Below are 14,520 nucleotides of genomic sequence, written 5' to 3' on the forward strand. Positions count from 1 at the left end.
CAAGGGATCAGCCGGAACAGACACTACAGACAACCACACTTACGCTTATCGTGAATGTGCCGCCCGCGGCTGCGGCCAAGGCGGCGCCGTCGAGCGGAGAGCTGGCCCGAGCTCAGCAGACGAGGACGGTTTGAGTTCAGAGTTGGAAGACGAGAATAGTTTGAGCTCCTCAGAGATTTGAACTCATCGGTGGAAGGTTTGAGTTCAGCACTGACAAGGAGTTGCGCGGTTTGATTGTTGTTGAATCAAATGCTTTATGCATCCGTGCATTCTACCTAACATTATCGCGATGCTAGAGGTTGCAGGCGTTACTAGCAGCTAATTATCAATTTATTTTATAAATATAGAGTTGCTTTGATAAAACATCATGGCCTGTGTACTTGCCGGCAGCTTCTTATATTCTAGCGTCTATCATTTTGAGAATTTTAGTCATTGCTGTATAGCGTTCTTTTTCAGCAATCGTGCTAGGTCGCTCTGTTCCTTTTATTTTCAATTCCTACACAATAATTGTCTCCTCTGACCAGATTCCACTGGTGGTTTATTTTAACGGCACATTATTTACTGCATGAAACATCGAACAGCGACGAACGGATGAGAATCTGTTCAAAATCCCATATGTTCCAGAATAAAAATTACTTTTATTCATGATGAGATAAATCTTAAACGACCGGACAGATTGCAACGGACATGGAAAGCCGACATTGCATGAGCTGTCGCCTTCGTTGCGATAACACATCCCTTTTTGAACAGGCCTGTCGGCCTAAAACAACCACCACCGTTTAACCTAAATAACAATACGCTCATTTGCACTGTCACACAAAACACAATTACATCAGCGCCACTAACGGGTTGACAAAAACGTAGAGAGAAACCGGAAACCGTGATATAGGCTGGTGACAACAAAACAATTAAAGTACATCGCTTTACTGGAAAATACGCGCTCGGGCTGGTGCCGCATGTCAACCCTGAAGCAATTCACTTTGGATGATAGCACGAACCACCGAAATCTGCTACAACCTGCTGCACAAGCTGCAACGGTTCTTCAGGCGTGGCGAGGTGGCTCTGCGTTCAGGGAGCTGAACGTGTTACATCACTTGCTGCAATCGCACAAATATGTGGCAAGGAACGGGATACGACATGCAACAATGCATGCTCCAGAAACGCACATCAAAACTGCCTGCATTGTTGTTTGGTTGGCTTCAGTGCTGTTGCAGCTTAACACCTTGTATCGGTAAATATAACCACACCAGGTGCCGCATCATGCATACTCATAGGTAGCAATAACAAAAATGATCATGTTGCTCTAGTTCCTACACGGCACAGACAAGGCGAACTTCTTAAGCGGTGTTTCTGAAGCTTGCAATTGATTCAATGTTAGCACTGCAGTCACGAAAATGTATACCTACCAAAGATAGTTTAACATTGAGCAGCAGCGTTCAAAAAGGTTACAGTCGCTCAAACTTCGAATAGCTACAGCGCATGTCTTTTTTTTACAACATCTAGCATGGGCAGACCGTAGAAGACCTTACTACGCCAGCAACCTCAAACTTCAGCCATAGTAGAAGTTCTTCCTCTTCTGCCAGCCTCGTGCAGCCGGTTTCTCGGGATCCTCCGCCCTGCCGCGGTTGCCCGGCCTCCTCTGGTTGTAGTAGTCGTAAGCGTCCTGTTCAGCAGGGTTGGACACGGACAGAATACCACTACTCGCCACGATCCCCTCGGGTCGGTAGGGGTTGTGCGGCCTCTGGATGACGGGCACCGGTCGAGTGACGAGCGGCCCAGCGATCGCGACCAGCGGACTCGACACGCCGCATGGCACCTGCGTGTAGCTGAGACAGAAGCCGCGGTTGCTGCCCTCCTGTTCGACTGTGGTCTCGGTGGCGTCAAAGTTGACGTAGACGATGAACGGCTGGCTGAATGTGACTCCCGATGACGAGGTACCGGCGGCGTCGCCCGACCACTGGGTGCCGCAGTGGCGGTCCTCAGGGGTGCCGGTGGTGCCATCCGGGGTGACGCCCACGATCGTGATGTAGTCGGTGTTGCACGCCGCGCCCTTCACCGCGCCCAGACTCTCGCTGACGGTGAAGTTGTTGATCGCCGGACACGCGTCGTACTGGATTCCGCAGAAGCCGGCGTTGGTGCGCACGCAGATGGCGTAGCGCTGGTTGGCGAGATGCGGACCGTTGGTGTTGGTGTCGAAGCCGAAGGACTGCACCATGCCGGTGACATTGGTGTAGTACTGCAGACACCCGGCGGGGGCCAGTGACGGACTGCTACACTCGATCTGGTCCACGCGGACGCGCCAGTCGCGGTTAGCCGTCTGGGTGCCAGACGTGGTCACCTGCAGGGTCACCTGGCTGCCCGAGCCGGGCGCCACGTCCACGTACATGTGGGAGCCGCTGTTGACGCCGCAGAGCACCGGCGGCTGCGAGGAGGAGGCACCGGTCACCGAGAACTGGTCCTGTCTGCAGACACCGTCAACGTCCGGGCCGGCAAGACTCAGCTGCTCGAAGGCCAACCTCAGCTGGCAGATGTTCTCATTGACCTTGCCCACCGTCAAGCGGCAGTTGAAGGGCGCCGTCTGGTTCCCCGGCCCGCGGAAGATGGTGCTGTTGCGTGAGATCACCTCTCCACACCCGGCACTGAAGACGCAGCACACGCCGTAGCCCCTGGCGCACGTGCCCATGGCACGGCCGCCGTTGCGAGTGCACTCGTCGGCGAGGTAGCAGGTGCCGTTGGTGCCTAACTCGGTGGTCGAGCACGGCTCGTTGGGGAAGCGCACCAGCTGGAACACACCGAACAGGCGCGCGTCGCGGGCTGAGGTGCTCTCGGGCACGGTGGAGGACTTGGAGGACTGAGGACTGGAAGAGGCCGCCACGAGGACGGTACTGAGGACCAGGAGACCGAAGGTGAGGAGTGGTCGCACCGACATGGTGAGCTCAAAGTGGTCCTGAAAGCTTATGTCTGAGGACTCCTGACCAGCTGGGCAGTCGGATAGCTGGACGTTCTTAGAGAATATTCACAACAGCCGAAGGCCCCTCAGGTGTCACACGAAGATATTCTTTACACTGAGCAGACTTCACACCGAGCAGACTTCACTCCGGAGCGGCCTTAGAAGAGGTCCTGTCGACCCGCGACCTCACCTCCGACTGACCCAGGATCGCCACCAGCCGCCAGTGGCCACTTTGTGTGAATGGCAGAGCGCTGATGAAAGTTAGCGCGGCGCCTCAGTTGGTTAGCAGAGCGGCTCGCATCACATGCTCAGGTGCCCAGGTCACCTAGGTCACCGCAACTCGCGGAGAAAGGACTGCGCACGCGGCGGCGCCACGCACCGCGCGCCAAGTGTGACCCTTGCGTCACCGAGTGCCGGGGTAAACGGTAACGCCCGCGACGGCGCCGGTGCCGCCGTCACGTTACCGTCCCTGGCGAGGTCGTGTCGGCAGTGTGGTGCTAGTACGAGGGGGTTTTGTAACGACACGAGAGTGAGGTCACTGTAGTGTGTTTGAGTGGGACACGGCCTGGGGGATGTTGCTCAAGTGTCAGTGTTGCATGTGGACATTTACCGTGTTAGTGATTTCGGGCGATTGTATTCACTGAATCAAGAAATTGGGGAACACTTTGTTGAAAAACGTCCTGTTTACGGTGGTAACCTAAAAAGTGCATTTTATAAGTTTCCACCAAAATTTGAATGCTGTGTTACAGATTTATTTGCTATCAAAATTCAGTTTCCTTATTTGTGTGATTATCAATATTGAATGGCATGTGATTGCAACTATTAAGATCGTGCTAAACCGCAAGATTAGTGGTAATAGCATTGTACGTTCACGGCAATACACATTTTCACCGTACTTTTTCTAAAATGAATGCTTTACATATTATAACATTTGCAATTTTCTCACAACAAAGATAATTTAAGAGTGGAGTTACCCAAAAATCTAGCTGGAGCTGCAAGTTACGCAACAAATCTCACTACTTTCTCGACGTTTACGATAAATACGATTAAAATGTAAAAATTAGGTCAGCGGACAAGCATGATGTGCACGTGTGTCACACGCGTCGCGCACGTAGGTACTGATAAAAACGCCACTGCTTTCTGTGTGCAGATACCCATCCTTGCTGCCGTAGTAACAGCCTAACCGTCGGCATTGTCCTGGAGCAATTAAGATTTTATCAATTTGGAAAGCATGAAAGTGGTTTGATGCATCGATACCAGAGAACGGTAGCTTTCCTGATGTTTTAGAGAAAATGAAATGTTTTCTTGACAAGTGTGGAACCTGACGCCTTCCAAAAACAATGGAATCTTTCGTATCCCGACTTGTTACCAAATCTTCACAATAAACCTATGTGTATAACCTAAAAGATATAAAAATGTTGTGATTAGCAAAAGCAAAAAACATTAGGTATGTACTAAATAAATGAAGCTAAACAACTTCTAGAGAGACATCATCCTCCAGGGTTTTTGGATCGGATTAATGATTTATTCCGAGTTTGGTAGGGAATTTAAAAACAAATATTTTCTGAGAAGTGGCACGGTCGCCGATCCCCTGGCGCATCCGCCGGCACTGTATTCCACATAAAAAAGACGACTGAACATTTGTCGTCGTGATCTGTATCTTGACATGTGTAAGAATAATGATATCTTCTGGACGTCCCTCGGCTACATTGTTTGGCTTCTGAAACATTTAGTCATCAGTGCAGCATGATAAATGTTTGTTACACAATGCCGCTCGGTGACCTCAGTCACGTCTTTGGCTGTCAAACGTGCAGAATATATCGATCACGCTAATGAGAGGCATCGGATATCTCGAGCATGTAGTTATGTCCACTGCATAAAACAGTGTGCAAAATGTATGGTGCATGCTAACCATACAAATAGCTGCATACGTTCAATACAAAAGCCAAACGATATCTTCCCGACCTGTTGCCTCGTACCTAACGGCGTGGCAAGAAAACATCTCAGCACAACAGGCGTGACATTCCAGCGCGATTTCCCATGCTCGACTAGAGGACAGTCCCGTTCAAGCGACACACCTCCGGGGGGAGCGCTGTCTCAGGAAGATTTATGGACCTATGTTCTCAGCGCGACAGTTTGAAGCCGTTCACCGTCTATCTCCGGTTTTACTGCCCGTCCTAAACAAACTCATCCAACTGACTGAGCATAGCGGCACGCTCGCCCGGCAACAGCGGAAAAATCTGCAAAATCGACAGAATCGTGAGCGGCATCGTATAGCGGGCTTCACCGTGCGATAGCATCGCTCGCAGCGCCCGCTCTGGAAGAATCGGGAAAGCCACTGTCAACACGCTCGACGAGCAAGTCACGAGGGACATTAAACTTTTTAATGAAGACGCCACCTGTCACTCGGTCGCAGCCGCCAGCCCGAGCCGCGGCGAGCGCCGTCTGCTGCGGACGTGACGTCTTGCGCCTCGAACGTGACACGGCGTTTAGGGGGCAGGTGGCTGAGACGCATTTCGAGCGCTGCGCGGGCTGCTGCACGGGTGAACGGTCGTCGTGTAGCGAGGGCCTGCTGCATATCGGCGATATCAGGGACTGAGACGTCACGCAGTGGCGCTCCGAGCCGAGCTTGTTTTCTTCTGTGGGACATTATTCTGAAAATCGAACTTTAAATCAAATAACTGTAACACATGGATCCTACCGTTTTGCTGAGTTTCCATATCCTGGGAATCCATATTCACTCATGTAGGATCATCCGACATTTCCCAGGGACTTCAATGAGTTATGGCACGCTTTCGTTTTATTGCAGATAACCTCAACGTCATCATATTCATTCATACAGCCCACAAAGCCCCGCTGTGCGCTGCAGTGCAGTGTGCACCCTGCACCGCGCACGTGCGCACCTCTTCCCTTTCACTACCCCTCCCCCTCTACTACCATGCACCAGAGGACATCGACCGATTCTCTTCGAGAGCCGTGCACCTGACCACGTGCAATACATCATCGGGCGCCTTCGCGCCGTCACCGGGCGGCGTCATCGCGTCACCGGCTCTCGTCACCGCGCCGGCCGCCGCAGTGCGACGTTCGCGGCGCGCTCGTCTGCAAGGTGCACAATCCCGGCGCGCCGCGGCGCCGCCTGGGGCCCTCTCGTGCCGGCGCCGCGCGGACAAAGCTGCCCTGCGTGGCCCGCGCCGCGCGAGCACCTCAAGGCTGGCCGCCGCGCGACCCTCGCCGCCGTTCGCCGCTTGGGTGCGAGGTCTTTGGCGAGGGGCTGGCCGCGGCGCCGGCGGCCCGCCCATTGGCCCAGCGTTCACAATTGTAGTACCTCCAGGGAGAAATACCAGCGCCACTAAACCTGTCAACCCGCCACGACCATCAACAACTTAATTTTCTTGGCCGCCCGTGTTTGTGAGTTCTTATGTTGACGGGAGGTTTCAGCACAGATGACCTTCATGTTTCTGATCGAATTTCTTGTGGACAACCTTGTCAACGAGTTTCCACGAAAAACTTTGTCCTACCAGCAAGGATCGTTAAGTTAGCGCCGTTCGCGTGAATAAGAACCGTCCAACTGTGGCCGCACAGAGCCGGTTGGGCGAACGCACCGCCCGGGGCGGCGGTCGGGATTGAGACGGCTGCTCGGCGGCGGCCGGCGCGCGGCGCGACGTCAGCGCCAGTGGCCGGCCGGCAGTGTTTACCGAGGGAGCTCCGCGCGCGTGCGCCCAACACCAGTGTTTGCCAGCCGTGTTTGCTCAGCCGCTGACGGTGAGTACGACAGTGTTTGATTGGATTACCCGGGTGCGGAGCCGCCGCCGTGTTTTGGTAGCGTTGCAGTGATTTGTCACGCGCTGATCAGACGCCTGCCGCCGACGATTGGAGAGGAGTTGATAGTTTGTGGGCGGTGGTTACGTGAAATGGAATTGTAGTCGAGACGGGCAGCACGTGGACTGGTGTCTCATGGAAAGACATACAAGGGTATGAATTTGAACATCACGTATTTGATTCTTCATTATTCTGTCCTTTTCACGGGTTCAAAATCCGCGAATCGCTCTCACATCTCCATCGTTTCTCCACTCCCGCCCATCCCTCCTCCCCATGTCCCTTCCTCGCTCCCTCCCATCCCCATCTCGCCTCGTCTCTCTCCTGTCTCCGTGGGTGGTCCGCCTCGAGACCCGTTGTGTCGCACCATTTCTACAGCGGCGCCCGTCCCGCGTGAGGTGCCCGCATTACGTACGGCGGGCCGGGCCGGGACGCGGCGCCTTCTGGGTGGTCCAGAGGCCGTGGCTCGCTCGCCGCTCGCGCTGGAGCTCCGAGCTGTTTGTTGTCCAGTGAGAGAGGCGGACCGCCACGCAGGAAAAACAGCACGCCGACGCAGTAAACTAGAGCGGCTGAGATGGACGGCCGGCCGGGCGACGCGGCGGCGGCGGCGGCGCGCGGCCGGGAACCCCGACTCAACCTTGGACTCAACCCGTTCGTGGTTGTGCTTCCGGCAGGGCTCGATGAAAAGGCTCAGAAAACATGAAGTTTGTTAGCATTAAGTTTTATTTTGGGTATGATCGGTGATAGTCCTGGAAAAAATTGAATTAATTTTGATTCGTGTAATTTTTATGGAAATGCGCAGGTCAGCCTAACAATTTTTGGATACCTATTTTTCTCTTTATTGTAGTGTGTCATGGTGAGCTTATAGCCAGAAATGGTAGCGATTTTTTAAAAACTTAATTTGCTGCTTCATTGTTAAGTTTTAAAATTGAATATGATGTTAACTGTGATCGTTTTTGACTTCAAATAATTTTGAAATCCCAGCACTAAGCAAATGCTCCTTTTAAAGCGAAAGCAAATCGACCGAGGATCGTGAGCACTTAATTTGTTCAGGAAATATCGCAGGTCAACAATCAACACTGATATTGAGCGTGGCTGCCCTTCGGTGTTTATACCGTTTACTGTTCCTTTAATTGAGTGAAACATTCCTCTCCTCTCCACGCATAGTAAGCCAGGCCACAGAGCATGGTTGGTATCAACTAATTACCACCAGCTCAAACACTTCTGATAAACTCAGATTAGAAGTCATAGTATTTACGTTTTGTGGACAAATTGGCTTTGATTCGCAGCGCCTAAACTATTCGGCTAAGGCGGCCATTCATTCTCATTCCGGCTAGAGTATCTGTCGTCCCACTTTTAACTAGAAATATAGCATGTGGATTGGAGAGCCTTGCTGGTAGTGGTTCCATCTTTCTTTGATACAGATGCTGAATTGTCAGGGCACTCGGAAAATATCACACAATGTAAAAAATATGTTAGGCACGAGATCATGTTCCTCATGCTTGCCGGAGCCCGGAAGTAAATTTTTTCAGCCGTCTTAAAGAAATTGATCCTTTCTACATATCGTAAATTAGTGGTAAATGAGTTTTACTTTTATATGTAGAGCTCTTTTTTTGTATGTAGAAGGGCCTTTCCGTGACCCATTACACCGAATCCTTCAAAACAGAATGTTTTAATTCTTGATTTCATTATTTGAAATGAAATTGAAGGCTCGCTTACGTAAAAAAAAAACGTAAGAAGCATTGCGTTTTCCGTCAAGGTATCACCGTTGCGCAGATCGGAACACTGTTGTCCTGCTAAAACTATCCAGATACGGCACTAAAACTTTGTCGTTATCAAATGCATATAAGGAATGTAGCCTTTCTTGTATTGATATCTTCATAAACAAACGAAATTGTGCTCCGTCAGTCCATCATAAGCCCCCTACCCCACAATCAATGCCGATTGAAGTTTCCGGTCAGATCGGTCGACTACAGAGAAACCACAGCTCCAATACGCAGACCTTTGGTCTCAAGTTTGCCAAATACCCAGAACTCAGATCAGAGCAACCGTGCGTGATTCCGACAACGCGAAAAGCGCTCACCGAACCATTTTCTGGCCGACATTCTCGCAAAGTGCGTGTGTGATTTACGGATTCGGCTACCAAATCAAAGAACTTGGCGTACTTGGCATGTCCCTGCGTGTACCGCACGCTAGTGAGCTGCAGAATAAACTGTCAAATTGCTATAGTCTGGGAGACGAATCTGAACTACTTAGAGAGGCAAGATCTAGACTGGTGGAAGTCACTGGAAAAAGTACATTATTCAATGACTACAAATGCGTTGCCAAGATTCTTACAGTGCGTTGCAGCCGTAGTTGAAGGCGGATACAATATGACACAGTTCAGTCAATTCGCTGGGGACGTTTTAAAACTATGCTCGCTATTCAGCTGGTCTTTGACGAGGTGCGCACTCGACCGCGTCAGTAATCCCCACCCTTTTGTCTTAGTACGCCACGGCAGCCTCTTATCATTGACTGTTCGGGCGGGGCGTTATTGGCCAGGTGAGGCGGGCAAGTCATGCTTGTGGGGCGATGAAGATGTCATGCTGAGTTAGAGAAATGATGCAATCATTTCTCATGGGTTTGGTCAAGCCGATGGTGAATTTTAAGAGGTATTGCTGTCAAACAAATCAGCGAACATGACCCATCATACTTCATGAATAGCCTCAACTTTTCCCTTAAATTCCAAGATGATAAACATAATCATCAACCACAGCTAATACATGAGTGAATGCGATCCGTGCAATCATGCCCTGTCTACGTGTTCTTTTTTCTTCGCCGACTGCCTGTCAGGGTCCCATGCTGTGCCGTAGTCTTATCTTTCATTTATGCATGAGCAGGAGTTGATTGCACATCATTTATTATGTGATGCACATCATTTGTCATTGTGGGTGAAAAGAAATTACGGCGGAAATTAGATGGTGAAAGTGTGCACTGCTCCTGTTGCGTTTATTCCGGCGGCCACTCTGTCTTAATCTGGCGCGGGCATGACATTGGCTGAGACAGCGTGGCCACGAGTACATCCGGGCTTCATGGGAGCGTGTAGCGCTAGCTTTTAAAGTGTGTTGCACTCAGTTGCAGGCAAAGGAAACAGGGTTATTGTGGGGCTAGGTGTGTCCGGTTGAAAATTTGGATTGTCGTCTATGGAATGGTTTGGCGACGATGGTCTTCTTGTGATCGTCTTCGGTTTAAAGACTTCATGCTACAAGGCTTAGCGGGAGTTGCCTTGTTGGCCTTGCCATGATAACCTGATATTGCATCAGCTTTAGGTGTCCGTTCGCATGTCACAGTATCACTTGTTCGATTATTTTATGCGCGTTCATATGTGACGAAACTGGGGCACTGCCGCCATTTCGTGACGCCGTTTGATGCCGGTCATTTCCGAAGTCGTTAAAGCCCGCGCCACTGGCGGACGCTCGGAGCTGCAGATAGGGGTGGAGCTGGTTTAGGGTGTCACCGACTCCGAATCGTGCTGTGCTCTGAACCACGTCGTGACACCACTTGCTGAGTGCTCTCCTTACAGGCGGCGCTTGCTAAACGGTTTTGACAGGCGCGCGCCGAGGCGTCGAGGCGCCCGCGGAGTCGTTCAGGGATGCTTCATTGCACCCATCTGGGCGGCACGACGCCGGTGGCGGCTCTGATGGGCAGGACAATGTTCTTTGTTCATGCCGGCTTGGAACACTCTGGTGTCGAATGGCTCACACTTACAAATAAGCCGTGATGATTCTGTCAGTGATGCGCGCAAAGTGGGCTTCCATCGGCCCTGTCATCGTTGGCAGGAGCGGCGAGGAGCCGTTTTGTTATTTTATTCATGAAGAACAAACTGAGACATAAAAGGTGATGGCATTCGTTGACTGCGGAGCTGAGACCCAGTGTACCTTAGTATTCAGCTCACGCTATGTCCGGACCGGTCACGTCTATGGCTCCCCTGAACGGAAACTGTTCGCCCGAGTATGTCACGTGCCGGATTCAGTGACACTGGCCCGGTCGTTTTCTTTCACTTTGGGACAGAGCTGACTGATGGGACGAACGAATGCTATGTAAGGCAGTCGACCTAACCGAGTCTGAACAAGACATCTTGGATCTGGGCGTTCCGGTGGATTATCTTACAGCGCGCCGAGCATGTCGATCCTGCTTGATGGCTTCGATGATTCGATTGTGAGTTCATTTGCATGACCGATTTTGGATGATTGATGAGTGATGATGCTGCTCGTCTGGTCGGCCAAGGCTGCTTCAGCCCGGTTCTTGATTATGGAAGGCGGGTCGCCATCTCTGAGAAACTTTTCGTTATTAATGATCCAGTTGTGACGTGCATGATTTCCTAAGCAGATCCCGGGTTTCTTTGTAAGCGTGGGCTTCGTCGTCGATCGATTTATTTGCAAATGAGCTTGTTCGAAATCGGAGCCATCTTCTTAGTCTGAAGATGAACCGCTATGGGACGGGAGGAGTTTCGTGGATCCAAGGTAAACAACTCGTCGTGGAATTATTTGACAAAGCAGCTGGCATTGTGGCTGCTGTACGTCCGCCTGCGGACCACCATCAGCGACTGATAGACTCCTGGACCTGGCCTCCGGGAGGGCGGGCTCTGCCCCCAGCCGGCGGCTATTGGCCGGCCCGGTGGTCGCTGACGACTCCCATTGGTTTCAGTTGTTTACTTCAAGCATTAACGGGACGTTGAATCGTGATTAGCGGGCCGAGGTGACACGACGCGACACCGAGCCAGTGGGGTCCAGGGAAGCGGGAGGGGGAGGGGGTGGCGATAACGAGAAGGGTGGAGAAGAACAAACAGAACCGCGGCGGCCCCGCCGTGGTCGGCCGATAACACGCGCAGTGTGAGCCGAGCCGCGGTGTACAAGGGGTGCGCGGAGTGTTTCTCGCGCGGCGCGCGCGACGAACGCGATATAAGTGCTCGGTTTGGTGTACGGAATAACAGGACAACATCAACGGAGCGACAGGAGACGGACGCAGGATGACAGGTGGGCGCAGCGATAGGCTGCGGGGGGGGGGGGAGAATCTAGGTAGAACGGCCACGAGGAGACGGGATAGGGGGGGGGGGGGGGTGGGACCGTTCGACGGGCGCTATAGAAGTGGGCGTGACGGAGAGGGGCGGGTATCTAGCTGACCACGACACCGTGCGCCTAGAGAGGCCAGCATCTGTGGTCCCCGTCGTGCCATGGCCACGGCCGACGGGTGTGACCTGATCCGTATATGCCGTGTGCACAGGAGGACCTGGCAACTGTGGTCCCCGTCGTGTCATGGCCACGGCCGACGGGTGTGACCTGATCCGTATATGCCGTGTGCACAGGAGGACCTGGCAACTGTGGTCCCCGTCGTGTCATGGCCACGGCCGACGGGTGTGACCTGATCCGTATATGCCGTGTGCACAGGAGGACCTGGCAACTGTAGTCCCCGTCGTGTCATGGCCACGGCCGACGGGTGTGACCTGATCCGTACATGCCGTGTGAACAGGATGACCTGGCAACTGTGGTCCCCGTCGTGCCATGGCCACGGCCGACGGGTGTGACCTGATCCGTACATGCCGTGTGCACAGGAGGACCTGGCACTCTGTGGTCCCCGTCGTGTCATGGCCACGGCCGGCGGGTGTGACCTGATCCGTACATGCCGTGTGAACAGGATGACCTGGCAACTGTGGTCCCCGTCGTGCCCTGGCCACGGCCGACGGGTGTGACCTGATCCTTATATGTATGCCGTGTGCACAGGAAGACCTGGCACTGTGGTCCCCGTCGTGTCATGGCCACGGCCGACGGGTGTGACCTGATCCGTACATGCCGTGTGAACAGGATGACCTGGCAACTGTGGTCCCCGTCGTGTCATGGCCACGGCCGACGGGTGTGACCTGATCCGTATATGCTGTGTGCACAGGAGGACCTGGCACTCTGTGGTCCCCGTCGTGTCGTGGCCACGGCCGACGGGTGTGACCTGATCCGTACATGCCGTGTGAACAGGATGACCTGGCAACTGTGGTCCCCGTCGTGTCATGGCCACGGCCGACGGGTGTGACCTGATCCGTACATGCCGTGTGAACAGGATGACCTGGCAACTGTGGTCCCCGTCGTGTCATGGCCACGGCCGACGGGTGTGACCTGATCCGTACATGCCGTGTGAACAGGATGACCTGGCAACTGTGGTCCCCGTCGTGTCATGGCCACGGCCGACGGGTGTGACCTGATCCGTACATGCCGTGTGAACAGGATGACCTGGCAACTGTGGTCCCCGTCGTGTCATGGCCACGGCCGACGGGTGTGACCTGATCCGTACATGCCGTGTGAACAGGATGACCTGGCAACTGTGGTCCCCGTCGTGTCATGGCCACGGCCGACGGGTGTGACCTGATCCGTACATGCCGTGTGCTCAGGAGGACCTGGCAACTGTGGTCCCCGTCGTGTCATGGCCACGGCCGACGGGTGTGACCTGATCCGTACATGCCGTGTGAACAGGATGACCTGGCAACTGTGGTCCCCGTCGTGTCATGGCCACGGCCGACGGGTGTGACCTGATCCGTACATGCCGTGTGCTCAGGAGGACCTGGCAACTGTGGTCCCCGTCGTGTCATGGCCACGGCCGACGGGTGTGACCTGATCCGTACATGCCGTGTGAACAGGATGACCTGGCAACTGTGGTCCCCGTCGTGTCATGGCCACGGCCGACGGGTGTGACCTGATCCGTATATGCCGCGTGCACAGGAGGACCTGGCAACTGTGGTCCCCGTCGTGTCATGGCCACGGCCGACGGGTGTGACCTGATTCGTACATGCCGTGTGCACAGGAGGACCTGGCAACTGTGGTCCCCGTCGAGCCATATCTGGCCCGACGACGGGTATGACCTGACACGTGACGTAACTCGCGAGTTCTACCCGGCAGGTAATGGTGCGAACTGATCCAGAACAGGCGGGCACGTGTAGGAGAGGGGCGAGTAGCTAGTGGCCTCCATCGGGGCGCGGCGGCATTGGGTGAGACGGCAATTTAGTGGTGTCAATCGTAGCTTGAATCTGTGGATTTCCGATTTTGTCCAATGTCCAATTCGGAATTCGGTTGGACAATGACGCAGGCTTTGGACACCTTTGGACAATCATTGCTACACCTCAGCATTTTTATAAAGCAATCGTGGTTAACACTGATTGGCGAATAGAAAGTTCAGCCTTTGAGATGATTAACACATTAAAGCTGCTAAAAATACAATAAAAAAATAGATAACAGTGTTAAGTGTAAACTATTGCGTAGGTTTCGGACATCTTTGGACAAATGGCTGGCTTAAACATTTTGGACGGACATCGACGTAAGCATTGGAATTGGACGGACATTGGACATACATTTTCTGAAACTAACACCACTAGACGGCATACGCCGAGGTGATAAAGACGAGGCGCCGTCAGCGAGGTGTTGTCGCGGCTGAGCAAATATTGGAGCTTACGACCGGTCGGGACGATAGCGGAGGGTGGGAGAGCAGAGAGGGAGAGTTTGAGGGCACGCAGCTGCGCGCTAAGACAAACAGGTCGGCCGTGGCGAGGCCCAGGGAGGGGAGATGGGGCGTTGGGAGCGGTCTCCAGCAGCGGCTGGGTTCTGGGGAGGGGCCGGTCATAACGGAGGGTGGGGGTGGGGGGGGGGGAGGGAGATACACTTGGTTGGACATGTGCATCGGGTAGATCGAAATAGTCAGTGTCACTCTGCGGTGCAGTGATGGATTCCAGACTGGGT

General features: G+C 53.3%; 2 protein-coding genes across 2 annotated transcripts in view; one reads left to right on the forward strand and one right to left on the reverse strand.

Moving 5' to 3' along the window:
* Positions 1 to 507: 507 nt before the first annotated feature.
* On the reverse strand, positions 508 to 3,270 carry LOC122387985. The gene has a single exon (XM_043378713.1). It carries the CDS (start codon positions 2,927 to 2,929, stop codon positions 1,550 to 1,552), a length of 1,380 nt encoding a protein of 459 aa, XP_043234648.1. The 5' UTR covers positions 2,930 to 3,270; the 3' UTR covers positions 508 to 1,549.
* A 3,304-nt stretch (positions 3,271 to 6,574) lies between these two features.
* Positions 6,575 to 14,520, forward strand: part of LOC122387970 (growth arrest-specific protein 1-like) — a 37,874-nt gene continuing 29,928 nt past the window's right edge. The window contains exon 1 of the mRNA XM_043378687.1: positions 6,575 to 6,712. The gene's annotated coding sequence lies outside the window, so the exon portion shown is untranslated. The remainder of the gene's footprint in view (positions 6,713 to 14,520) is intronic.

This window comes from Amphibalanus amphitrite, unplaced genomic scaffold, assembly GCF_019059575.1.
Source record: "Amphibalanus amphitrite isolate SeventyFive unplaced genomic scaffold, NRLGWU_Aamphi_draft 000304F_arrow, whole genome shotgun sequence".
NCBI lineage: Eukaryota > Metazoa > Arthropoda > Thecostraca > Balanomorpha > Balanidae > Amphibalanus > Amphibalanus amphitrite.

Bases quoted from the DNA above. Each gene is read 5' to 3' on its own strand.
- LOC122387985 (XM_043378713.1), bottom strand. From the start codon at position 2,929: ATGTCGGTGCGACCACTCCTCACCTTCGGTCTCCTGGTCCTCAGTACC.